Raw genomic sequence first — 27,050 nt, forward strand, 5'->3', positions numbered from 1 at the left:
TGATCCACACAGTCAAAGGCTTTGGCATAGTCAATAAAGCAGAAGTAGATGTTTTCTGGAACTCTCTTGCTTTTTCTGATCCAACAGATGTTGGCAATTTGATCTCTGGTTCCTCTGCCTTTCCTAAAACCAGGTTGAACATCTGGAAGTTCACAGCTCATGTACTGGCTTGGAGAATTTTGAGCATTATAGTGTGTGAGATGAGTGCAATTGTGCGGTAGTCTGAGCATTCTTTGGCATTGCCTTTCTTTGGGATTGGAATGAAAACTGACCTTTTCCAGTCCTGTGGCCACTGATGCATTTTCCAAATTTGCTGGCATACTGAGTGCAGCACTTTCACAGCATCATCTTTCAGGATTTGAAAGAGCTCAACTGGAACTCCATCGCCTCCGCTAGCTTTGTTCGTAGTGATGCTTCCTAAAGCCCGCTTGACTTTGCATTCCAGGATGTCTGGCTCTAGGCGAGTGGCCACACCGTCGTGGTTATCTGGGTCGTGAAGGTCTTTTTCGTATAGTTCTTCTGTGTATCCTTGCCACCTCTTCTTAAGTGATTGGCTTGGCCTCAAAGCTTGAAAGATCCAGGGCTGAGACTGGAATGCAGGTGCCCCTATTTCCCTGCAGAAAAACAAACTCTGCTTGGGAGAAGATGGGCAGTGAAGAGGGGGGAGGGGGCAGGGCAGACGGAGGCAGGACGGCACCTAGAGGTCAACAGGGGCACTGCAAGACGAGGAGTCGGCCTGCCCTTAGCATCCTCTGCCCAGTGACACCCTAACGGCCTCGCAGTCCGTCAGCACCCAAAGGACTCCAAGCAGGACATCAACTCACTGCCTCACCCTTCACAGTGAAGCCAGCACCTTGTGGTGGCCTGCAAGGTCTGCCTGAGCAGGTCCTGCGGCCATCACCCCACACCTATCCACCTTGCTCGCCGCTCCCTGGCTGCCCGGTGGCCTCTGCGGGTCGCAGGGCGGGGGACCGCCACTCGGGACCCACCCGCTCGCCTGCAGTCTCTTCCCCCTTCCTTTCCTACCGACCACCTCCTCAGTGAGGCTCTCCCTGCCCTCCCACACAAACCCCAAGCCCCCACCGCTGCCTTATCTTTAACAACAAGCATTTTCTTCCATCTTTTGCCACCCTGCACAGTTTGCAGGATGTCCCCTGGCCAGAGATCAAACCCCTGCCCCTAGAAGCACAGAGCACTAACCAGCGGGCAGCCAGGGAATTCCCCCAAACACGTCTATTGTGATAAGATACATATACCGAAACAGGGCTCTCTGGCCACCTTTAGAGGCATTAGTTACATTCACACTGTTTGCATGAACGTCTCCATTATCTGCTTCTAAATCCTTTCCATCACCACTTATGAACTGCGTCCCCTCAAAATCCACGTTGGAGTCCTAACCGCCATACCTTAGAATGGGACCTTATCTGTCATGAGTTAAGATGAGGAGTCATGTCTGACTCCCTGCGACCTCATGGACTGCAGCCCACCAGGCTTCTCTGTCCATGGAATTCTCCAGGGAAGAACACTGGAGTGCGTTGCTACTCCCTTCTCTAGAGAACCTTCCAGACCCAGGGATGGAACCTGCATCTCCCACACAGCAGGCAGATTCTTAACTGCCTGAGCCACCAGGGCAGCCCCACACTGGAGGAGGATGGGCCCTGATCCAACACGATCGGTGTCCTAATAAAAGGGGACATTTGGGGGACTTCACCGGGAGTCCAGTGGCTAAGACTCCATGCTCCCAATGCAGGGGGCCCGGGTTAGATCCCTGGTCAGGGAACTAGATCCCACACGCTGTGACTGAGACCTGGCCCAGCCACAAAGGGGGGCCTGGACACACCCGCAAGGAGAGCTCCACGCGAAGACGGGGCATGCTCCACCACCAAGAAACTCCCACAGGCTCGGAGCCTGGAGCCAATCCTTCCCTCACTCTGCAGAGGAAGGGCGGCCCTGTCGGCGCTCGGGCTTCGGGCCTCTGGCCTCTAGACCCACGAGACACAACTTCCTCTTGTTTAAGCCACTTGGTTTGTCCTGCTGTGTTACAGCAGCCCCAGCAGACAAACACAACCGCAAACTCCACAGCCAGTGAGCAGTAATCCTCCCTTCCCCACACCTCTGGCAACCTCTACATTCCCTCTCCATGAATGTCGATGCTAAATGTTTGCTATAATTATACTATATCTGTCCTTTTTTTCTTCTTTTGCCCATGTCAAATGGCTTACAGGATCTTAGGTCCCTCACCAGGGATCGAACCCATGCCCACCCCCCGCCCCCGTGCAGTGGAAATGCTGAGTCTTAACAACTGGATCCTCAGCGCAGATCAAGATGGCCCTCTTTCTTGAGGCTGAATAAACTCCACTGTATTCAAATACTACACTATCAATTCACCTGTCCATGCACACTTTGAAATGGTGTACAATATATAATATCTGTTCAAGCGCCTCTTTTCAGTTCTCTTGGGGATATACCTAGGAGTGGAATTGCTGAGTCATATGGTAACTGGGCTCCAAAATCACTGCAGACAGCGACTGCAGCCACGAAATTAAAAAGATGCTCGCTTCTTGGAAGGGAAACTATGACAAGCCTAGACACCATTAAAACGCAGAGACATCACTTTGCCAACAAAGGTCCGCATAGTCAAAGCTATGTTTTTTCCAGTAGCCATAAACAGATGTGAAACTTAGACCATAAAGAAGGCTGAGCACTGAAAAATTAATGCTTTTGAATTGTGGTGTTGGAGAAGACTCTTGAGAGTCCCCTGGACTGAAAGAAGATCAAACCAGTCAATGCTAAAGGAAATCACCCCTGAATATTCATTGGAAGGACTGATGCTGAAGCTCCAATACTTTGGCCACCTGATGCAAAGAGCCGACTCATTGGAAAAGACTCTCATGCTGGGAAGGACTGAAGGCAAAAGGAGAAGGGCACAGCAGAGGATGAGACAGATAGATAGCATCACGAATTCAATGGACACGAATTTGAGCAAACTCTGGGAGATAACGGAGGACAGAGCCTGGCGTGCTGAAGTCCCTGGGGTCACCAAGAGTCGGACATGCCTCAGCAACTGAGCAACAACAACAACAAATAGTAATTCTAAATTTTAGTTGCTTGAGGAACTGCCCAACCACTTTTCCACAGTGGTTGCATTATTTTACGTTCCAACCAACAATATCCCTTGACTTTCCCCTGACCTATTTTCTAGCCCTAGGAGTCAAGGTGAGACTGGGCTTAGGCTGAGACAAGATGAGGGCTCCCTGAGAGGCTGCCTGCACCCTTGAAGCACAGTGATGCCTTCCCCAGTGTCACCCCCTGGGCCTTGGGAGCAGACGGCAGGTGGGGGGGTCTCTCCTGAAGTTCCTGGAGGGCGGGTGGGCTGAGTGCGCATCTTTCTAGGGTAGACATAGTGGCCGCAGGCCGGAACAGAGGAGTGGGCGGCTGTGATGGGAGATGGAAGAGGATGAGGAGCTGATGGAGAGAGGGCAGGAGTCAATCAGAGGACAGACAGACCCAGAGGAGGTGAGGGCGTCAAGATGCAGCCCTCTCAGCCACTATGGAAAATAGTACGGAAGGTCTTCAAAAAATTAAAAACAGAGTTGCCATGTGATCCAGCAATCCCACTCCTGGGCATATCCCCAGACAAAAACAGAATTCAAAAGGACACACGCAGTCTATGCTCTCAGCGGCACTGTCCATATTAAGACAGGGAGCGGCCTAAATGCCCATCAGCGGAGGAGCGGGTCAAGACGACGCGGACATGCGCACAGCGGACTGCTGCTCGGCCTCAAAAGAGAGCAAAGTGACGCCACTGGGAGCAACGTAGGTGTGCTTAGAGCTCATCACACTAAGTGAAGCCAGCCAGAAAGAGGAAGACAAACGCCACTTGATCTCACTTATATGTGGAATCGACGGTCCAGTGGCTAAGACTCTGCACTCCCAGTGCAGGGAGCCAGGGTTCGATTCCTGCTCAGGGAACTTGCCCAGTTAACTTAAAATCCAGCAGGCAGAAAATGAAGATGGAAGATCCTGCGTGCCACAACTAAGCCCAAGTACAGCCAAGTGAATAAATGTTTTTTTAAATATATGGCACAAATAAACTCTTATGAAACAGAAACAGGGCCACAAACATGGATAACAAACCTGTGGATGCCAAGGGGGAGATGGTTAGCAGAGTGATGACCTGGGAGTTTGGCATTGTCAGATATGAGCTATTTTATGTAGAGTGGACACACAACAAGGAACTCTATTCAATACTCTGTAATAAACCATAACAAAAAAAATATTTTAAAATATACCTACATACATAAAGTGAAGTGGAAGTCTCTCAGTTGTGTCTCTTTGGGACCTCATGGACGATGCAGTCCACAGAGTTCTCCAGGCCAGAATACTGGAGTGGGTAGCCTTTTCCTTCTCCAGGGCATCTTCCCAACCTAGGGATCAAACCCAGGTCTCCCACATTGCAGGGAGATTCTCTACCAGCTGAGCCACAAGGGAAGCCCAAGAATACTGGAGTGGGTAGCCTATCCCTTTTCCAGGGGATCTTCCCAACCCAGGAATGAAACCCAGGTCTCCCGCACTACAGATGGGTTCTTTACCAGGGGAGGCACCAGGGAAGCCCAGGAATACTGGAGTGGGTAGCCTTTCCCTTCTCCAGCAGACCTTCCCCACCCAAGAATCGAACCGGTATCTCTGGCATTGCAGGCGGATTCTTTACCCACTGAGCCACCAGGGAAGCCACTTCCATACATGTAACTGTATCCCGTCACTCTACATCAGAAGTGACACCGCAAATCAACCATGGTTCAATGTAAAAAAAAGAAAGCACCTCCCGCTTCCTCCGAAGTGAAGTTGCTTAGTCGTGTCTGACTCTTCGCAACCCCATGGGGTCCTTGGTCCATGGGATTTTCCAGGCATGAATACTGGAGTGGGTTGCCATTTCCTTCTCCAGGGGATCTTCCTGACCCAGGGATCAAACCCAGGTCTCCCCCATTGTAGGCAGACGCTTTACCCTCTGAGCTACTAGGAAAGCCCTTTAAAAAGCAGCAATCAATCCACGTGTGCCCCTTTGCCTCTGTGAGGGGGCGTGGCCCCGGCTAAGAGGCCGGAAAGTGATTTGGGCCCCAGGTGGGCGGGCTCTGCGAAGTCACCAGAACCAGCCACAGGGCGGGGTCATCAGAGGAGGGGCGGCCAGGCCCTGGGCGCCTGGTGGCGGTAGAGCTAGGCCTAGGGGCGGGCGAGGGGCGGAGGCCACGCAAGGCCCGCCCGCCGACAGCTGCTTCTGTTCTCACCTCCCGCAGGCGCGCCCCGGGCGGGGGAGCAGGCCACTGGCCCCCCGAGCCCCAGGCCCCGGCGCAGGGCCGAGCGCAGGCCGGCGAGCTGGGCCTCTGCCGCGCGCCGCTGAGCCTCCACGCGGGCCCGCTCAGCCTCCAGGCCCTGAGCCCGGCCCTCGGCTGCGCTGAGTCGCAGTCCCAGGTCCGCGGCCTCGGTTCGGGCGGCCTCCAGCTTGAGTCCCAGGCTGCGGGCATGGTCCAGCTGCTGGCTCCGGGCACCGCGCGCCTCCTCCAGGGAGCCCAGCAGGTCTCGCTCCCGGGCCCGGAACTCGCCTTCTTGCTCCTGCAGCTTCCGCTGGGCCCCCTGGAGCTGGAGTGGGGACAAGGCCCAGGAGTAGGGGTCAGCAAAGCCACCCCTCAACAGACACCCAGCCTCCCGGCCCACGGGCCCAAAAGTACAGCACGCAGCACCTGTGGTCTCCACCTACGCAGGAGATGCTCGAACGTCGGGAGAGTAGGGAGGGAGAGGCTAGCGTGTTTTCTCTCTGCCTTCTCTGTATGTGCCTTGCAGTGTACACCGTTCATTAGTCATAAACTAACAGCTAAGGCCTGCAGACAGGACTTATTAGTGCCAGGCCAGGCACTAAGCACTTCCCCCACCCAGAAAATCAAATCTAATCACCACTATGAGTCATCTCCGTTCACAGATGAGGAAACTGAGACACAGGGCAGTTCCCTACCTTGCCCAAGGCCACAATGCTAGAAAACTGAGAGCTAGGATTCAAAGCCAGGCAGCCCTGGACCCAGACCTTTTCTCTTAACCACCAGACCAGGGTGCCTCTCAGTGCACATAATTTATCAGTGAATCACACAAGGACAGGAGGCACTAAAAACTCCTTACCAGCGACGCGCGTGACACACACACCACACACGCCTCTGGCTCAGAGAATGAGCCAACCTCCCACTCACTGCCGTTAGCTTCACTGAGCGCCGTCCACTGGACACCTGGATGCCGAGACCTGCGCCAGGGCCTGGTATACCCCTCTCCTATAATTGCTCTGAAGCACAGAGAGGTCGAGTGACTCAGTCAAGGTCACACAGTAGATTCGGTGCCAGCAAGTGTCGGCTTTGTAGTCAGACAGACCTGGGTGGCCGTGTGACCTTGGGTAAGTACCCTTGACCTCTGAGCCTCAGTATCTGGTTCTCTCTCTAAACTGGGGCTAATTATACCCACCTCATGAGGCTGCTGGGAGAATCAAACAAGTTTCTGTCTACAAAGCTCTCCTACCCCCACTACACAGTTCTTATCGGTATTACTGTTATACTCGGGGAAGAGTCCCCAGGAGTGGGGGTCAGGGGCCAGTCCTAAGGTGTGGCCTCTCAGAATGCCTGCAGCACGGCTTCCCCGGAGGCCCAGCGCTAAGCCTGCCTCCACTGCAGGGGCACGGCTCAATCCCTGGTCAGAGAACTAAGATCCCACATGCCAAGCAGCGTGGCCAAAAAGACGACTTCATTATTGGAGTCCCTAGCCCCTTCTAACTGCGCCTGAGGACCCTCCCGTCCAGGCCGCCTGCCCACCGTCTGGTTACCTCCTGTCGCACGGCCTCCAGGCTGGCCTCGCCCTGCAGCAGCTTCTGTCGCAGGCCCAGGGCCTCCCGTCTGCCCTCCTTCTCTGCCCGCTCGCCCAGCGCCAGGCGGCCCTGCAGCTCCAGCAGCTCTCGGCCCAGCCTGGCGTTCTCGCTGTCCAGCATCTTCATCTGGGAGAGAGTGGGCACAGGCAGAACCGAGGACGCTTCTCAGCACCATGCTCCCTTCGAGTCCAGGGTGCCCGTGAGTGCCACAAGCCCCAACAGCAGTGCTTCAGCTCTGCCCCGGAACCTGCCCGGTCCAAACCTGGCACAGAGGGAACTCGGGACCCGCAGCTCTAGAGACCACGACCACGTGTGCGTGCTTACTGCCCGACTCTTTGCAGCCCCACGGACTGTAGCCCACCAGGTTTCTCTGTCCGTGGGATTATCTGGGCAAGAACACTGGAGTGGGCTGCCATTTTCTCCTCCACGGGATCTTCCCAACCCAGGGATGGAACCCACATCTCTTGCATTGGCAGGCGGATTCTTTACCACTGAGCCACCTAGGAATCTCTAGGGATACATAACACTGAACACAACCCTAATCCACTGGAAGCCCGTGCCTGATAACTCCAGCCCGGTCAGGCGCCTGGGCACCAGTGACCTCAGTGTACCACCTAATCACCTGGGCACCAGTGACCTCAGTGTGCCACCTAATCGCCTGGGCACCAGTGACCTCAGTGTGCCACCTACTCACAGCTACCTCCCACAGAGAGTCGGGGCAGGGAGTGCTGACCCCCAGGAGTTCTGCAGGGCAGGGACTCTGGGTCATCTTTCAACTCCACCATGATGCCTAATTTTATGGAGTGTCTGCCACATGTCCAGCCCTGTTCTAAGTACTTTGGCCATGTGAACTCGTTAATACAGGATAGGTACTGACATTATCCCTCTTTAACAGACAAGAAAACGAAAACTCAGAGAGCTGACTTGCCCAAAGTCACACAGCCCACAAGCAGCACACTGGGATCTGATCTCAGACAAGTAGAATCAAAGGGATGTTTCTAGCCCCCTATTTCCCAGAGAGGCAGGTGGGGGTGAGGCCCGCCTACCCTGCAGCACTGTAGCAAAGGGAACTTGAAAACGTGCTATCTCACACAAAACCCCAGCCAGAGCCTGGTACACAGGCTCCCGTCAGAGATTCTCGTGGTTTCCCAGGACTTCAGCCTAGCAGAAGGGGGCCTGGGTAGAGGATTAGGGGCACACTGGTGGAAGGTGGGGGGGTCCGTTATTCAGGCTGCAGTATCTCAGAGCCTGGGTGCCAAAGGGGGCTGTTTCCTGTCCTGCTGGTCTTTTGGAGTGGGGAAGCCTGAGTGCTCAGTGACCAGGGCAGTGCCCAGTATACAGCAGGCACTTAAGTGCTTGCTGCTGTTGACGGCCTTGGAGGTCATCTAGTTCAGAGCTCTGCAAACGGCAGGCCAAGATTCCAGAGGCCAAATTCCACTAGTCACCTGTTTCTGTAAGAGTTTGAGCTAAGGATGGTTTGTATGTTTTGAGTAGTTAAAAATGCCTCATTTTTACATGGTTGAAAGAAAAGCAAAAAAAGAATATTTCTGACACATGGAAAGTATATAAAATTCAAATTTCAATGTCCACAGGCAGGGTTTTAAGGGAACACACTCCACTCACGTTAGGTACCACCCAGGCCAGCTTCCTCCCAATGATGGCAGAGAAGAGTAGTTGCGACAGAGACTGTAAGGCCCAGAAAGCTGGAAATATTTACTATTGGACACTTTTCAAAACAAGGGTTTGGCAGCTCCTGACCTAGTTCATGGGATCTGCACCTCCGGTTCTTCACAGATTCCTTTGAGAACTGGCTAAGACCCCCGGACCCAATCTGTGGAGCTATGTGAATAAATGTGTACACAGAAGTACACACACACACACACACACACACACACACACACAGTTTCACGGTTTGAGGACTCCTCTCGAAGACCATCCATTAATACCAAAGACAGGTAACAGGCCTTTTGCAGTTCAAGCCCTTGGTTTTAAATATACGAGGGGCCTCGGCTCCAGGAAGGGGGTGCGGTAGACTTGGGGCGCACAGCGAGTGCCCGGTGGGGGGGATGGGGGTGGGGGTGTACCTGCCGCCGGAGCTCCTGCAGCTCCCGCCTCGCCTCCAGCCGGGAGCGCTCCACCTCCTGCAGCCTGGCCCGCAGCTCCCCAGCGTCCTTGCCCACGGCTACCCGGGCCTCCTCCAAGAGCACCAGCTTCTGCTCCTTGTCCTCGTTGGCAAGCTTCAGGCTGGAGGGGTCAGAGGGCAGAGGTGGCCCCCAGTCCTGGGGAGGGTACCCTGAGTGACCCTATACAGCTGCCCTTGCCCCTGGTTTCTGGAGTGGCTCTGGCTGCCTCCTGCCCGCAGGTGCCCAGTGCCACCTGCCAAGCGGTCCTCCCCTGGGCCAGGCCCTCCAGGGACGGGGAGCAGACCCTCGGCGGGGAGAGGTGGACCAGAAGGCACACTGGTCTCCAGGGCGATGCTGGCAGGTGGGGCCAGGGTCTGGCCCCCCCACCCCCAACCCCGCCGCCGCCCCCCACCGGCCACCACCACTCCCCTTCCTGCAGGGAAGGAAAATCACCTCAAACGGGTAGAGTCTGAGCTTGGTCTGAGGGTAGGGAAACCCCACCTGTGCGATTCCCCCAGAACCGTGGGGATGGAGACAGTCCCAGGGATGAGGTGGAAGGAAGTGAGGGGCGGGGCTTGGCGAAGGGGCGGGGCTCGGTGAAGGGCCGGCGCATCCCCCACCTGACCCGCTCGCTCTCTGCCGTCTTCAGGGCCGCACGCAGCTCCTCGTTGGAGCGCCGAAGGGCCTCGCGCTCCCTGGTGCCCTCGCTCAGGCTGCGCCGAAGCTCGGCCACCTCCTGGCGCTGGGCCTCGTGGCCGTCCTGGCCCTCCCGCACCTTGCGCTGGGCCTCCAGCAGCTCCCGCCGCAGCCCGCCGCGCGCCTCCTCCAGCAGGCACAGCTGGGTCCGAAGCTCTTCTGCCTGTGAGGACAGCGGGTGTCCACAGCCGAGGGCCAGGCCCCCTTGGGCTGGGTGCGAGCCCGCCCATTCCCGTCTCCGGAGCCATAGGCGCCTGCCCCATCCCTCTGCCGCGACTGGGCCTGCAGGTGAGCAGGTTATGATTTGGGGCAAAGCATGCTGGAGTCAGCGGTGCTCTGGCCTGAAAGAACCATCAATCAGGGCCTCCCCGGTGGCTCAGACGGTGAAGAGTCCACCTGCAATGCGGGAGACCCAGTTCGATCCCTGGGTCAGGAAGAGCCCCTGGAGAGCAGAACGGCTACCCACTCCAGTATTCTTGCCTGGAGAATTCCATGGACAGAGGAGCCTGGTGGGCTGCAGTCCATGGGGTTGTAAAGTCAGACACAACTGAGCGACTAACACTACCACCACCTAATCATCAGTCAAGAGCACCCTGCAGGGACTTTGTGGTGGTCCGGTGGTTAGGACTCCACACTTCCCCTGCAGAGGGCACGGGTGTGATCCCTGGCTGGAGAAGTTGCCACATGCTGTGCAACAGAGCCCCCTGAAAAGATCGATCATCCTAAGGATCAACCTTAACACGTTATTGACCAGAGATGTATTAATACAACCTGTTACCTGAATATGTTGACCAAAAACGTTTCAATATTCACTTACAAATTGCTGGCCACAGGCATTAATTTCTGCAAAAACCCCTGGTCAATAATGAGTTAAGAAGGCAGGGACCCCACCAACCTTTCAAGTACACAGAAGGCCCTTAACAAATGTTCGCTTCCCTTCCTTCCCCCCTTCTTTCCCTTACTCTCAAAGGCACCTTCTGGGCCCCCAGCGGCCTCAGCTGTGCTGTGGCAGAGGGGCGAGCAGGCAGGCGGGCGGGCGGCTCACCTCGCGCAGGCAGGACTCCCGCTGGCGGCCCAGGTCCCCAGCCTGCTCCCGAAGCCTCTTCACCTCCTGGGCATGGGCCGCGGCGGCCTCCTCCAGCTGGGCCCGCAGGTCCCGCAGCTCGGACGTCAGGGCGTTCACGGTGCTCTAGGATCGATGGCTCCTCAGACTTGGGGCTGTAGTGTCCACCCCGACTGCAGCTGGGCTAGCGGGGCACTGCCCACTGTCGGCTCCCAGCGCGGCCGCGCATGGCGGCCCTTCAGGCCCTCTGTGATCTCAATACCCGGAAGCACTCTGCACGCAGCTTGTCTCCCCCAGGCTAGGGATTCACAGGGCCCAGCTGTACCCTCTGCCTCCAGTGGCGACCCCCAAGAAAGGGCGAAGCCTCCAGCACAGCCTGGAAGCTGCCCCAGGGCACAGCCAAGCCTTCGTCCCGGGCCCCGCCCCTGCCCGGGCCACGCCCACCCGGGGCCACACCTCCGCCCCAGCCTCGGCCTACGCCCCCACCCCCCAGCCCCGCCCACCCTACCCTGTCCTGCTCCTGGCGGCTCTGGGCGTCCCGCTTCTGTCGCTCCATCTCCAGGGAGACGGCGGCCAGGCTGTGCCGCGTCCCCATCAGCTTTTCGGACAACGCCGTCTTCTCGGACTCCTTCAGTGACAGGGCCTGCGGAGAGGCGGGAGCAAAGGGCTCAGGATCCTGGGAGGTCCGGGGGGATGCTTGGGCCTTTCCCCACCCCGCCCTGGGAACGGTGCCCCCGGGGCTTGGGGCCCTGACCGGCCACCGCAGGTGGAGCCGGGGCCAAGTCGCAGCCCCAGAAAAGCGCCCGGGCACTGTTGTCACAACAGTGGTAACCACCTGGACACAGACACGAGAGGTCGCACATCCTGAAGGGCCTTTCATTATTCCCATTTTACAGATGAGGCTACTGAGGCTCAAAGAGGTAAAGTGACCTGCCCTGGGTTACGTGGCGGGTAAGGAGATGGATGCAGCCTGCCCTGTCTCCATTACATTACAGGAAGGTCAGGAGTTAGTTCTTTCTGAGGAGGGTCAGCTGCTGCACGCAGGCTCTGTGGGGACTGCTCGGAGGCAGTCACAGGGACTCCACGCCCAGCCTGGGGTGGAGGAAGGGTGAGTGGAGGGAGTCAGCTCTTCGGGAACAACACTCATGATGTCAGGATTGTGGTGGCTACGCGTTAAGCTCCCGCCATGTGCCAGGCCCACCCGCTGGACATGGGGGTCTCGGTGATGCCTCACAAACGCCCCTTGAGTTCCCACTGTGAGGTGAGGAGACTAAGGCCCAGAAAGGACTCCTGGCCGCAAGCCTGCAACGCGAGCAGGGACTGGCCCCTCAGGCGGCCGCCGGAGCCCACGCACCTGCTGCTTCTCAGCCTCGGCCAGGAGCAGGCCCTCGTCGCGCTCCTGCTGCAGGGCGGCCATCTCCTCACTCAGCTCTTCCTTCTCAGCCTCCAGCCGGGCCAGCAGCTCCTCCCGCTCCCGCTGGAGCTGACCCTGCAGGCGGGCCCGCTCTGCGCCCAGCTCCCGCCACGCCGCCTCCTGAGGGCCAGGCCGAGGTGTGCGTGACCCATGCAGCTGGGTGGGCAGCCGCTCTCCACCCTCAGGGCGGCCGGGCCTCAGGGCAGGTGAGGTGGGTGAGAGGAAGGGCTATGACAGGGACATGCAAGGGCTGTGCAAACCCCAAGGAGCAGCGACTAGCAGGCTGGGAGGATGGGGGCTGAGTGGAGCGGGGGCAGAAAATGTTTCCTGGAGGAAATGAGCAGCAGTTAGTCAGGTAGAGAAAAAAGAAAAAGGACCCTGGGCCCGAGTCCAGCCCCAGAGACAGCTCGGAGGAAAGAGGAAGACGAACAGGGAAACCATGATGTTTACGGTCCCTGGAGCTTGAATTACAAGGCAGACAGGGTGAAGGCCAGGGCCAGAGCCACACAGAGCAGTCAGACCAGACCACGCCAGACCAGTGCACGTCGGGGGGAGTGATCTGATTCCTAGGGACAGCAGAGGTCTCAAGCCAGGGCGGTAAGGGGCAATCTGAATTTTAGAACAGTGGGCTGTGGTGGGCTTCCCTGGTGGCGCTAGGAGTAAAGAACCAACGTGCCAGTGCAGGAGACGTAAGAGACTGGGGTTCGATCCCTGGGTCGGGAAGAGCCCTTGGAGGAGGGCACGGCAACCCACACTGGTCTCCTTGCCTGCAGAATCCCACGGACAGAGGAGCCTGGTGCAGTCCATGGGGTCGCAAAGAGTCAGGACACGTCTGAGCAACTTAACACGCGCACACACAGAATGCGGAAGAAGGCCTGGGATTCGGGGTCTGGGCAGAGCACGGCTAGGTCGGCCGTGAGGACTGAGGCGGCCTGGGTCTGGGAGCCACAGGTCTGCTGACATTAAGAGGCTGAGTCTGGGGTTGCAGGGAGAGGGGGGGCGGGCATAGACTCTGGCCCCCAGGACTGGGTGGGTGAGACCCACAGGCAGCACAGGCAGAGCCCGCCCGGGGCCTAAGGGGGTCGCCTGGCCCCGCACACGTCCTAGCAGCTGTGAGGACACCCTGCGTAAAAGGCGGTGCCGCCCCTGCTGAGGGAGGGGGCCTCCATCCACCCAAATCCAAGAAGGTGGGGTGCGTGGGCCCCTGGCGGAGAGGGCCACAGCCCGAACCCTCTGTCAGAGGCAGCCCAGTCCAAGAGGGGTGAAGCAGGGCCCTGCCCAGAGGCCCGCCCGGGAAGTGTTTCAGTGCAGCAATAACCACCAGCATCCAGAAAGCGCCTGCTCTGTGGGAAGCCCTTCGTGTGGTTGGGCTGGCCTACCATTCCATCCTGAACAAGCTTTCTGGCCAGCCTCAAACTGTCACCGTTCCCCACGGTTACGATGAGCAAGTGAAGGCACAGCGGCCTTTGGTAGCAAAACCAGCAGGCGGCCAAGACCAGGTCTGAGCCGGGCAACACAGCTCGAGAGCCGGTGTGCTCAGACACTGCTGCTCTGCTCTTCCAGTGACCTGCCCCTTACTCTCGTAGGTGCTCTGGTCTCCAGAATTTACTTTCAAATAGCACTTTCAAACATACTTTCAAATAGTGCAAATAGCACTTCTCACAAGTTAAAGTGCTTTCCTGCTGTGCATTAGACCAGCGTTTTCCAAACGCGTCTGTGGACCTCCTGCCTCAGTCACCAGGGCTGGAAGTCTGGGGCCTGGGAATCTGCATGGTTGGTAAGAAGGGGCCCCTGATGGATCCTCCCAGCTGCCCCTAGAGCCTCTGAAACACAGATGAAGTTCCATTTCACAGATTTGGAGACTGGGGCAGAGTGAGAAGGCTGACTTGCCTGAGGTCACAGAGGAGCAAAAGCTAGTGGTTCAGAGCCACCCCCCACCCAGCCCTCCCCAGTCTGCCCCAAGGCAGCAGCCCGAACCTTCTCTCGCTGGAGGCGCTGCAGATCCTCCTCGTGGGCTGCCCGCTGTTCCCGCAGAGAGGCCTGGGCCTCCCGCTCAGTCTGCAGCAGCTTCTGGGCCGTCAGCTCCTTGTCCAGAGCAGCCTTCTGCTCTGCAGCTGCCATCTGCTGTCGCAGGCCCGCCAGCTCCCCTGTACAGGGCAGGCAGGTCTTGGGGCGAACTCCCCAGTGGGCCAGCAGACTTGGGCCAGGGGAACCACGGGGACAAAGTCCCAGAGGGGAAAGCGTCCCTCTGGTGTCGAGGCTGAGTTCCCCTGGAGAGCCTCCTTGCCCTTTCTGGGCCGCAGTTCCCTATCGGCTGCATGGCCCAGTGGCCCTACCCACTTGGAATGGCATCTAAAGGATGAAATGACTGAAGAAGGGGCCCCAAAATGGGGAGGACACAAACATACGGCAGCCCCCGTCACTGAGCGCGTACTCTGGCGGGCACCTGGCGGGCATGTCACAGCTTCACATCACGCCTAGGAGGCTTACCCCCAACTCCCAGGTGAGGACAGGGAGGCTCAGGGAAGACAGGGTCCTCCCAAGGCCATGCAGCTTTCCGCAAGACGCCGCCTTTAGTGACTGACTGCCACGGTATGCTTGGGGGACTGTCAGCACTAATGGAAACGGCCGCGACGAAAGTGCGCCCGACTGCAGGAGGAATCCAGACACCATCCTGGGGGCTGGAGGCCACCGGACACTGTCGGCATTCCCCTTCTTGAGGTGCTCAGTAAATGTGGAGCGAGAAAAAACCCCAAGCTCTGAGACTGCGGGCAATGAAAGCCACCATAAAGGCAGCTGATGGCTCCAGAGAGTTGGGACTCTCTCAGGGTCCTGCTGACGATAAGCAGCAGGGATCCTGCCGAGGCCATGCTCCCCTCACCTCATCTTGGTGAAGCCTCGGGAGGTGGGGCTCCTCATCTCTGTCAGATGAGGAGCCTGCAGCCCAGAAAGAGGAGGGGCTGGGGGCCAGGTCAGCCAGAGCCAAGGACCCCCACTTCAGGGAGAGCCCAGAACTCCACGGGGTGCAGTCTGGGTGGAGCCCGGTGCTCCCCGCCCCTCGCCTCAGGCCTGCCTACCGGTCAGGGCCTCCTTGGCCAGCAGCAGGGCCCGCCCATCTGCCTCCAGCTGCTCCCGCCGGGACTCAAGCTGCGCCAGCTGCCTCTGCACCTCAAACAGGCTGCTCTCCAGGGCTTCCTTCTCCGAGCTGCAGCACACGACATACCTGAGGCCTGGGACTCAGCGCCCGGGGCCCCAGAGGATTCCGGGGGCGTGGCCAGGCAGGGCCAGGTGCCACCCTACCTGCCCAGCTGGGTCCAATGCGTGGGCGGGGCTGGTCACCGGGCGACCCTGGCCAATCCCTCCCAGGGGGGCCAGGCAGAGCCCAAGGCCTTACCGCAGGCGTGCAGCCTCCTCCGACAGGGCCCGGCCTTCACGCTCGGCGGCCGCCAGCTGCACTGCCAGGCCAGCCCTCTCCTTGGCCAGAGCCTCCTTCTCCCGCGTTGCCCGCTCCAGCGCCTCCGTCTGCCGCTGCGTCTCCTGTCGGGCCTGCTCCAGCTGCTGCTCTCGCTCGCTCACCTGCCTGGAGAGCTGGCCCCCACTAGGCACTGTGAGCGCCACCCCTGGGATCTCCCCTGCTTATCCTGAAGCATCCCAGCTCTGGGCCTGACCCAGCCCTGGCCTGGCAGGCAGGAGACCAGGCCCAGGCCCAGGGTCTACCCTGACGTGCTGTATCTGGACAAATCACAGCCTTCTCTGGACCTGCAGTGCACAGGGTCCTCGCTCAGTCTGGGCAGTAACTGAACCCTTGCTGTTCCCCCAGCATGTCCAGGGAAGGTGGGTATATAGCACAGACCACAGGAGAACTGCCCCACAGGCTGCAGGGAGGGGCCTGGAGCCCGGCTCCCGCGCCACACGGGCTGCTCGCTAGCGACCTCTCCCAGGAAGCCAGGCCCTCCAGGACAGACCCAAGGTCCCTCCAGCTATGGTTTCCCAGCACGCCTGACTCCAGTTCTGAATTTCTCTGCCTCGTATCTACTAAGCGGTGACTCGTTTTTCCAAGTGTTTACAAGGTGCACTCTTCAGAACAACCCTCTGGGATGAGAGCTATCATCCCAGTGTTGCAGATGGGGCCACCGGGACATGGGGGCGTTGGGGAGCTTGCTCCAGGTCCCAGCTTGCAGAGGCGGGGCTGGATTTCAGCGGGGAATCAGGCTCCAGAGCCTGTTACTTCCAGCGTCTAGAAGCCCTCCAGTGTTGCCCCTCCACCCACCTGGGCGAGCTGTTCCTGCAGCCGGCAGCGCTCGCGGTGCAGCTCGGGGAGCTGGCGCTCCAGCACCTCCCGGGCCCGCTCCGCTGCCCGCAGGGAGCCCTCCAGGCCCTGCCGCTCCACCTCCTGCTCCAGCCGCTCCTGCTGCAGCCGCTCCTGCTCCTCCTGAGACGTGGCGGCCGCCTGCTCCACCTGCCGCTGCCGGCCCAGCAAGGCCGCCTTCTCCTCCTCCAGCTGCGGGTCAGGCGGGGCTGAGAGCGGGGGCAAACCCAGCCCTCATGCGGAAGGGGGCCCACCCATCACCCACACTGGGCTACAGGACAGGGGAGGTTCCCAAGGGCCAAGCGCGGGGCCGGAGGCCATCAGGCCATTGGGGAGGAGACGCAGGGCCTGCAGAGCTTCTTTTCCATCAGACCACAAGGGAGAAGACAGACGGAGTCAGAGACAGAACAAGACAGAGGGACAGAGGCGTCCAGGGAGGGGTGGGCTGGGCCTGAGCTGGGCCTGGGGACGCCTCTGGGGGGTCTCTGAGGAGCAGGGGCGGGAGTAAGGCAGGAGGGTCCACGGGCCCACCACGTACCTGGGCGACAACGCAGTTCAGGGCCAGCTTGTCCTGCGCCAGACCCTCATTCAGGGCGCTCAGCTTGGACAAGGCATCCCGCAGAGAGGCCTCCTCCGCCCTCAGCTTGGTCGTGGAGAGCTCGAGCGCCACGCAGCCAGCCTCCGCCTGCAGGGTTGGAACCAGCGGCCAGACGGTCAGGCGGAGAGAGCAGCGAAGAGACGCGAGGGACGCGGAGACGCAGAAGCACGAGGAGAAAGTCAGAGAGATGGGCGGAGGGGGAGGCGTGGGGAGACAAGGCCCTCAGACAGGGCGGGGCCACGAGAAGGAGATGCAGCGTGAGACAGAATCCCTGCAGACGGCCTGCTGCCCACGCAGAGCTGGACGAGGGCCGACAAGGCCGGCTCCCGCCACAGGGCACGGCCAGAGGTCAGAGGGCACCAGCGTGGGGTCGGGGGCGGGCCTGCTCAGGGCCTAGACACAGGGAGTGGGGCCGGCACCAACCAAGAACGGTGCCCCCAGCGCTCACAGACCCCAGGACCTGTGCCCGGAGATGGGGCCGGACGACCTGAGTCACAGGCCCTGCCCCAGAAGCACCTGGAAAAGCAGAGGTATGACCAGGCCTGGAGGGCAGTTCACTTACGGCTGGGATCAGAGGTCTGTTTGCGGCCCAGGACAGAGGTCAGCCTGAGTCTAGGAGGAGGGGGCCAGCCTGTGGCCAGAGGGAGAAGGCCTGGGGCCCAGGGCAGAGGTGGGCTTGTGGCGGGGTGGCAAACGGGAACCCACCTTGGCCAGCGCCTCGGCCACCTCAGCCTTCTCGGCCTGCAGCATGTCCCGCTGCAGCGTGGCACTGCTCAGCGCCTCCCGCACCTCCACCAGCTCCTTCGCCAGCCCTGCGCGCTTCCCTTCCAGCTGCTCCAGTTGTCTGTGGCTGTGGGGCAGAGGGCAGGGGTTGCCCCAGTCACTCCCCTGAGTCTCCCACCGCCAGACATGCTGGAGCAGCGAGAGGCCAGGCACGAGGCAGGAGCCTCACCCACAGGGACAGCCAAGCCCACGGTGACTCTGAACCTCAGTTTTCACATCTGCAAAATGGGGTAACACCCACCTTGTGAAGTTGTTAAAAGGACGTGTGTCTTTACTGTAACCTGACATACCTCCCCAAGGGCCTTCAGAAACAAGGATAACATCCACCGGCACAACGTGCTAAACATCACTGTCACTTATGCCTCAGAGAAATAAGTGAACAGTACAGTGATTAAGACGTTAACTCTGAAGCCCCAGTGATTGGGTTCAAATCCTGGGTCTTCAACTTAAATGACCTTTCTGTGCTTCAGTTTCGCTGTTGATAAGATGGAGCTAATAACAGCCCCTACATCACAGAGTTATTAAGAAGGTGAAACAAGAGAATCTAAGCGCTTAAAATGGTGTCTGGTACTTAGTAATGTTAGTATTAGTCTTATTATTATAACTTTAAATTTAAAAATAATATTATTAATTAAAATAATGTTACATATAAAATGTTACGTTTTAATTAAATAATATGGATGACAGAGGATGAGATGGTTAGATGACATCACCGACATTTCAATGGACATGAGTTTGGGTAAACTCTGGGAGTTGGTGATGGACAGGGAAGCCTGGCGTGCTGTGGTTCATGGGGTCGCAAAGAGTCGGACACGACTGAGCGACTGAACTGAACTGAATGTTATGTGTAACTTTATATTATACATGAAGTTACATATAACTATTATTTAATGTTATCTTCCCTGGTGGCTCAGATGGTAAAGCCTCTGCGTACCACGCGGGAGACCTGGGTTCTATTCCTGGGTCAGGAAGATCTCCTGGAGAAGGAAATGGCAACCCACTCCAATATTCTTGCCTGGAAAATCCTATGGACGGAGGAGCGTGGTAGGCTACAGTCCGTGGGGTCACAAAGAGTTGGATACGACGGAGCGACTTTGCTTGCTTTCATATAAATGTTATATACATGATTACAGGGAAGTTACTATATATTGTAACTACAGGGAAGCCTGCCATGCTTCCATGCTGCCATGTGTCCACGGGGTCGCAAAGAGTCGGACACGACCTGGCAACCGAACAACAAAGTAACTGCTGTTATATTAGCTGTTATCATCATCCACACACTGCCTCCGACCAGCTCTGATCTCTGGGAAACGACTCCACCTGCCTGAGCCCCAGTTTCCTGCAGGTCTGGCTAGGAGACCCTGCCGCAGGGGGTGCGGCGAGGACTCCGAGCACGTGGGAGGCCCGCGCACAGTCAGTGCTCCCGAGCCCCCAGGGACAGCCAGGGCCCCGGGCCCAGCTCAGCGCCAGAAGCCACTCGCCTGCGCTCGAGCTCCCGGCGCGCCCGCGTGCAGTCCTGAGCCGCGTCCTCCCGCTCTTCCTCCAGCTGGTCCCGCTGGCGCCGCAGCTCCTCCTGGGCCACCTGCAGCTTCTCCCGCTCCTGTCGCAGCTCCTCGGCCTGCTGCTTGGCCGCATGCAGGCTGTGGGCCAGGCTGTCCTTCTCTCTGCAGGACGAGAGAAGGGGCCGCTGAAGGGGCTGCCAGGGCCCCTTCCATGACGGAGGATGGCCACGCTACTGTGCTAGCCAGGAACCACAGACTGCCGTCTTCCGAGGCCCGTGCCTCCAGGAAGCCTTCCTGCCCCTGCATGTGGCCCACTCATCTCCTCCACGTCTCCCTGGAGCCGACTCTTTCCAGCCAAGAGAATCCAGACATCCTTCTTCCCCATCCAGCCCCACTTGGAGGCCCAGAGAAATGGGTGGAAGCCTCGCCTCTGGGTGAAGAGGCCAGGCCAGGCTTGAGACATGTGGGCACTGTTGCCGCCAGGTCTGCTGGCCCACCTAGCCCGGGAAGGCCCCCTTACAGCACCCCATGCCCTTCAGTTCTGGGAGGCCCAACAGACTGGGCATGTCCAGATCCCAAAGTCTGCTGCCCAGGCCAGCAGCACGTGGCAACCAGGGCAAGGGCAAGGGAGGGAAGAGCCTCCTTCCAAGACTCGAGTTTCTGGTTTAGGGCTGACGGCTGTCATATCCTCCACTGCCAACTCCCCTTTGCTCAAAATGGCACCCCGTGAATACACTAGGTACGAAGGCTGGCAGTAGGCAGAGGAAAACATAACAACGTGAAATTAAGAAAAACAATACCATGCGAAATGAGGCATTCACTAAGAATACTACTACAAAAAAGCACTCCTCCTTCCAAGGCGGGAAGCACTGGTTTTGCCATGAGATGGACCAGAATCCCATCGCCTACCCCAGCGACACTGCTGTGTGACCCTGGGCAAGGCTCTCAACCTCAAGACAGTAACAGCAGTGGGGTGCATGGGGTTGACAGGAAGGCTGACTGAGACTGTACATGTGAAGGACTTGGCAATGAGCCTGGCACACAGGAGGTGTACGGGGGACGCTTGCAAACTGTCAGGAAACATGATGGAAAGCAAAGCCAGGGCATTAACAGGGTCAGGATGGGTGGGGGAGGGAGGGCTGTGAAGAGATTTCACCTTTTTATTTCCCTCCATTTTCAACCTTTTTATTATGTAGTTACATTAAAAAAGAAAAATAAGCAAGAACAAAAAATCAAAACCATCAGGCAGCCAAGAATGGATAATTTCTTGTCCCTGAAATCCCCAAGAAACAGAGTCTAGAATAACACTGCCAATATGACTCTCGGGGCTGATGGAAATGCTTCCTAGTCATACGTGCACTTGAAACGAAGCTAACGCAACTGCGGGATTGAATTTTCGCTTTTGTAAACGTTGCCTTATATTTGAACAGACACACGTGGCCAGTTACGACCGTATTAGTGCAAATCCAGCACGTGCAGGCTGACTCATCCCTGGGGCTGGGCGCCCCACCTCTGGCCTCTGGCACCTGTTCAGGAGGTCGACGGTGCTGCGCAGGCGCTGGGCTTCCCGCTGCGCGTCCTCCTGGGCCCGGGCGGCCCCGTCGGCGTCGTCCCGCAGACGCTGCAGCTGCTCTTCCAGGGCACGGCGCTCACCCTCACTGTCACTAAGCTGCTTCCGCAGGGTGCCCAGCAAGTCCTGGCTGGCCTCATAGCGCCCCCGCATGTCCTGTGGCAGAATCACTGAGTCCAGGGAAGCCCTTGCTCTCCGCAGGATGTACACCAGCCTGCTCTGGGACCCAGACCTGCGTCCATCCCTGGGCGGCAAAGTGGAGCGAAGCCCATAGGCTCAGTGTCCACTCCCCTGCACGGTGCCCTCCCACCCTTCTGACACCTCTGCCAGGGCTCTGAACCTCCAGCTCCTGGGGCCCCAGACAACTCCTACCCAAGTCTCCCAAACACCAAGCACACTCCTTTCCGCACCCCGCGTCTGACGCCCTCACCCAAGGCTGTCTTGGTAGATGTGGGCGCCTCGTCTTCCGCTCTACACCAGGACTCTAGCTCCACCCAGGCTCCGCCCCTAGCGGCTCAAGCCCCTCCCACACCAGGACTCTAGCTCCACCCAGGCTCCGCCCCCAGCAGCTCAGGCCCCTCCCACTCCAGACGCTGCGCGCTCGGCCACCTCCGGTCCCGACTCTCTACCCTCTCCCCGGGCTCTGGCTGCCCCTAGGGTTTCCTAGGGTGCTCAGGCCCCACCCACGGAGGCGCCAGGCCCGGCCCTGGGCTGGATCCCCAGCACAGGGTGCTCAAGCCCTGTCCCACCTGGACCTGTAGCTGGCGCTTGTGCAGAGCCGAGTGGATGAGGGCCAGCGTGGAGTCCGAGCATGCGGGGGACGGGCCTCGGCGCGGGGAGCGGCCGCGGCCGGGTGAGGGCCGCCTCGGCGGGGACGGGGTCCGGGCCCCCGAGAGCCCCCGCAGGCTGCCGTCCGAAGTGTCCGCTGTGCGCTCGGAGCCACTTAACTGGACGCCGCTGTCCGTGTCCGACAGGACAGCCTGGGGGTGGGTCAGAGAGAAGGGGAGGGGAGCTGCACGGTTAGTGGGGCGCAGCGCGGCCACTGGAGTCCTGGCATCCAGCTTCACCACAGACTCCGCAACACAGCCTAGGGCCCTCCCAAAAGCAGGCTTCCTGATCACAGCCCTCAGCCCACCGGGACGCCTTCCGTTTACTGAGAAGACACCATAGAGCCTTTCTCAGACGGGCAGGGAACAGGCAGTGCCTCCGCTCCGGACAGAGTTTGAGCTGAGAACAGCAGGGAGGGCGCCAGGGCCCTCAACCGCTTGCAGTTCAGCTCAAAGCCACCAGGGGACGCAGTGGTCCAGGCCCGCCTGCCCTGGCCCTGCCCAGGCCCCCGCCAGCGCTGGCCTGCCTCCAACCTGGGCCATGTCCCTCAGGGTCTGCTGCAGCCCCTCTCCTTCCTCTGCCTCCAGGGCCGCCTGCTCCTGGAGCCGCAGGGATTCCTAGAGTGGCGTTGGGAAGACAAAGAAAGAGTGGTCAGGGTCTCTGCCCTAGTCAGAAACCACAGTCTCCCTACCTGGACCACCGCCCATCAGAGCGCCTGGAAGGCCATGCCCAGAGGCCAACGGCTTGGGAGACCCCACAGCAGCACCAGTGGCCTCACTGAACAGACCAGGCCCCAAGAGGTACAGTGTGTGCTCCAGGGCACACAGCCTGTTGGAAGAGAGCTGGGCGTGGAATCCAGGCCAGACCACACACAGGATGACCAACCCAGGCAGCACCCATGAGGGGTGTCCCTCTGGTGGGGAGGCAGCTGAGTTCCAACAGGAAGAGCCCTGGGCTAGCAGGGCATAGGCATGAGTTCCAGTCCTGACGGGCCAGCAACATGGCTCTAGAACTCTGGACAAGTATTTTCTCCTGGGCCTCAGCTTCCTCATCTGTATAATGGGGATCACGCTACAGAACAGCTGAGGGGATGAAATGGGATAAAGGAAGCGAACGTGCTAACCACTACGGCTGACACATACTAGGTGCTCACATTAAAGCTGCACACACTAGGTGCTCAGTTAACGAGGGGTGACGCGGATTCTGAGTGGGCTGCCCAAGCAACCCAGCCCTCAGCCTACATCTGGTCCCTCCCATCGCACCCCGCGTCTCACCAGGGCCTCAAGCTTCTCGCTGAGGGCTTTGTTGAGCTGGTCTTTCTCCAGATTCTGGTCCTGAAGGCGCGCCACTGTCACGGCCAGCTCGGTCACTCTGTAGGCGGGGGAGCTACACAGGTGAATGGGAGGCCCACCCAGCTTCTCAAACCCCCAGCTTCCCCAGACCTGAGGCAGGGACGCTAGCTGGCCGCCCTTGCTGTGTGACCTGGAGCACCTCCTCTCTGGGCTGCAGACTTCTCATCTCTGAATGAGAATGAGGTGCCAGGCACTTTATCTCATGGGGAATCACTCTGGGACCTGCCTAGATCTCAGGAGCAGAGTGCTGCTGGGCGCCAAGCCACCCAGTCGTGTCTGACTCTTTGCGACCCCGTGGACTGTAGCCCGCTAGGCTCCTCTGTCCATGGGATTCTCCAGGCAAGAAGACTGGAGTGGGTCGCACGCCCTCCTCCAGGAGGAGGGATCTTCGTGGTCAGGGGATCTTCCTGACCCAGCAATCGAACCCTCCTCTCTTAATCTCCTGCACTGGCAGATGGGTTCTTTAGCACTGGGAGCAGAGGCTGAACTGCAAACCTGGGCAAGAGCCCTCTGAACCTGTCTTCCCCTCTGCCAAACAGAGGACCTGGGGAGACTGGCCAAGCGCACACAGGGGAAGGGACCATCGCTGGTGAACAGACACCCCTCTGCCCCAGAACCCTGGCTGTATGCTCCAGCGAGGCCTGCCTCACTGCGCCTTCGAGAACCCACCTGTCACTGAGGTTGGCCTTGTCCAGGTTGCTCTGTAGCTGCAGCCGGGCCAGCTCCTGCTCCTGCAGCTCCTTGCTGCGCAGCTGCTCCTCCAGCAGCGCCTGCTTCTCCAGGGAGGCCTCAGCCCGGCTCTCGGCCAGCCGCAGGCCCACACTCAGCCCCAGGCCCGCCTCCTGGATGGCTCGCGAGGTGTGGGCTAGCTCCCCTCCCAGCTGCAGCAGGTCCCTGGTGGAGAGGACACAGAACGGGGGTCAGATGGGGGGCAGGCTTCCAAGTGTAAATGATAACGACAATGGGGGCCTCCCTGGTGGCTCAGTGGTAAAGAATCCACCTGCCAATGCAGGAGACACGGGTTTGATCCCTGATCCAGGAAGATCCCACACGCCACGGAACAACTAAGTCCAGGAGCCACAACTGCTGAGCCCACGAGCGGCAGCTGCGGAAGCCCGAGAGCCCGTGCTCTGCAACCAGAAAAGTCACCACATGGGAAGCCATGCGCCAGGACCGGGGAGCCGCCCCGCCCTCTGCAGGCAGAGAAAAGCCCACGGCGGCGGTGGCCCGGCACAGCAGAAGAGCAGTGGAGGGGCCAGGGGAGCAGGGACACGTACAGTCTGCTCTATTTGCTTTTATCAAATGTGCCTGAGAGTCTGGGTCAAAGGCGGGAGGGACTCTTCATAGTACACCCTGTAAAATTTGAATCTTGTACTTACGTGAATTATTCAAAAGCAAGATGCTAAAATGTTAAATGCTAATTTAAAATAATACATACTTTAAATATATCAAATAGGCTAAATTCTTCCCTTTCCTGAATGGACTGTACCACTGGGTATCAAATGGTAGGAAGAGGAAGTGTCTTATTGTAGAAAAGCTCCGGCTAACACACGGCGCAGTGACAGAGTGAGACCCTCACGATTTTGCAATCTCTGATGAACGCGGTGAGGAGATACCCCTCGTCCAAGGTAAGGAGCAGTGCCTGTGATTTGCTGGAGCAGCCGTGAAGAGATGCCCCACGCCCAAGGTAAGAGAAACCCAAGTAAGATGGTAGGTGTTACAAGAGGGCATCAGAGGGCAGACACACTGAAACCATACTCACAGAAATCTAGTCAGTCTAATCACACTAGGACCACAGCCTTGTCTAGCTCAGTGAAACCAAGCCAGGCCCGCGGGGCAACCCAAGACGGGCAGGTCATGGTGGAGCAGTCTGACAGAATGTGGTCCACTGGAGAAGGGAATGGCAAACCACTTCAGTAGTCTTGCCTGGAGAACCCCATGAACAGTATGAAAAGGCAAAATGATAGGATACCTAAAAAGGAATTCCCCAGGTCAGTACGTGCCCAATGTGCTACTGGAGATCAGTGGAGAAATAACTCCAGAAAGAATGAAGGGATGAAGCCAAAGCAAAAATAATACCCAGCTGTGGATGTGACTGGTGATAGAAGCAAGGTCCAATGCTGGAAAGAGCAATATTGCATAGGAACCTGGAATGTCAGGTCCATGAATCAAGGCAAATTGGAAGTGGTCAAACAGGAGATGGCAAGAGTGAATGTCGACATTATAGGAATCAGCGAACTAAAATGGACTGGGATGGGTGAATTTAACTCAGATGACCATTATATCTACTACTGCGGGCAGGAATCCCTCAGAAGAAATGGAGTAGCCATCATGGTCAACAAGAGAGTCCAAAATGCAGTACTTGGATGCAATCTCAAAAACGACAGAATGATCTCTGTTCGTCTCCAAGGCAAATCATTCAATATCACAGTTATCCAAGTCTATGGCCCAACCAGTAACACTGAAGAAGCTGAAGTTGAATGGTTCTATGAAGACCTACAAGACCTTTTAGAACTATCACCCAAAATAGATGTCCTTTTCATTATAGGGGACTGGAATGCAAAAGTAGGAAGTCAAGAAACACCTGGAGTAACAGGCAAATTTGGCCTTGGAATGCGGAATGAAGCAGGGCAAAGACTAATAGAGTTTTGCCAAGAAAATGCACTGGTCATAGCAAACACCCTCTTCCAACAACACAAGAGAAGACTCTACACATGGACATCACCAGATGGTCAACACCGAAATCAGACTGATTATATTCTTTGCAGCCAAAGATGGAGAAGCTCTATACAGTCAACAAAAACAAGACCGGGAGCTGACTGTGGCTCAGATCATGAACTCCTTATTGCCAGATTCAGACTTAAATTGAAGAAAGTAGGGAAAACCACTAGACCATTCAGATATGACCTAAATCAAATCCCTTATGATTATACAGTAGAAGTGAGAAACAGATTTAAGGGCCTAGATCTGATAGATAAGAATGCCTGATGAACTGGAACGAGGCTTGTGACATTGTACAGGAGACAGGGATCAAGACCATCCACATGGAAAATAAATGCAAAAAAGCAAAATGGCTGTCTGGGGAGGCCTTACAAATAGCTGTGAAAAGAAGAGAGGCGAAAAGCAAAGGAGAAAAGGAAAGATATAAGCATCTGAATGAAGAGTTCCAGAGAATAGCAAGAAGAGATAAGAAAGACTTCTTCAGCGATCAATGCAAAGAAATAGAGGAAAAGAACAGAATGGGAAAGTCTAGAGATCTCTTCAAGAAAATTAGAGATACCAAGGGAACATTTCATGCAAAGATGGGCTCGATAAAGGACAGAAATGGTCTGGACCTAACAGAAGCAGAAGATATTAAGAAGAGGTGGCAAGAATACACAGAAGAACTATACAAAAACTTCACGACCCAGATAATCATGATGGTATGATCACTCATCTAGAGCCAGACATCCTGGAATGTGAAGTCAAGTGGGCCTCGGAAAGCATCGCTACGAACAAAGCTAGAGGTGGTGATGGAATTCCAGTTGAGTTATTTCAAATCCTGAAAGATGATGCTATGAAAGTGCTGCACTCAATATGGCAGCAAATTTGGAAAACTCAGCAGTGGCCACAGGACTGGAAAAGGTCAGTTTTCATTCCAATCCCAAAGAAAGGCAATGCCAAAGAATGCTCAAACTACCGCACAACTGCACTCATCTCACACGCTAGTAAAGTAATGCTCAAAATTCTCCAAGCCAGGCTTCAGCAATACGTGAACCATGAACTTCCTGATGTTCAAGCTGGTTTTAGAAAAGGCAGAGGAACCAGAGATCAAATCGCCAATATCTGCTGGATCATCGAAAAAGCAAGAGAGTTCCAGAAAAACATCTATTTCTGCTTTATTGACTATGCCAAAGCCTTTGACTGTGTGGATC

The 27,050-nt window shown here is 57.5% G+C and overlaps 1 protein-coding gene across 1 annotated transcript in view; it reads right to left on the bottom strand.

The window, feature by feature from the left end:
• CROCC (ciliary rootlet coiled-coil, rootletin) overlaps positions 1–27,050 on the bottom strand; it is a gene marked incomplete at its 5' end in the record, with an annotated part of 53,901 nt that overhangs the window by 9,303 nt on the left and 17,548 nt on the right. Inside the window, 19 exons of the mRNA XM_069573792.1 lie at positions 5,286–5,637; positions 6,857–7,024; positions 8,983–9,142; positions 9,642–9,880; positions 10,763–10,906; positions 11,289–11,423; positions 12,135–12,314; positions 14,172–14,341; positions 15,272–15,399; positions 15,589–15,782; positions 16,465–16,695; positions 17,042–17,188; positions 17,807–17,951; positions 19,366–19,548; positions 20,913–21,112; positions 21,706–21,936; positions 22,318–22,401; positions 23,059–23,155; positions 23,806–24,030. Of these exons, the coding sequence (XP_069429893.1) occupies positions 5,286–5,637; positions 6,857–7,024; positions 8,983–9,142; positions 9,642–9,880; positions 10,763–10,906; positions 11,289–11,423; positions 12,135–12,314; positions 14,172–14,341; positions 15,272–15,399; positions 15,589–15,782; positions 16,465–16,695; positions 17,042–17,188; positions 17,807–17,951; positions 19,366–19,548; positions 20,913–21,112; positions 21,706–21,936; positions 22,318–22,401; positions 23,059–23,155; positions 23,806–24,030 (3,413 nt within the window). The remainder of the gene's footprint in view (positions 1–5,285; positions 5,638–6,856; positions 7,025–8,982; positions 9,143–9,641; positions 9,881–10,762; positions 10,907–11,288; positions 11,424–12,134; positions 12,315–14,171; positions 14,342–15,271; positions 15,400–15,588; positions 15,783–16,464; positions 16,696–17,041; positions 17,189–17,806; positions 17,952–19,365; positions 19,549–20,912; positions 21,113–21,705; positions 21,937–22,317; positions 22,402–23,058; positions 23,156–23,805; positions 24,031–27,050) is intronic.

Source organism: Ovis canadensis, chromosome 2 (assembly GCF_042477335.2).
Source record: "Ovis canadensis isolate MfBH-ARS-UI-01 breed Bighorn chromosome 2, ARS-UI_OviCan_v2, whole genome shotgun sequence".
Taxonomy (NCBI): Eukaryota; Metazoa; Chordata; class Mammalia; order Artiodactyla; family Bovidae; genus Ovis; species Ovis canadensis.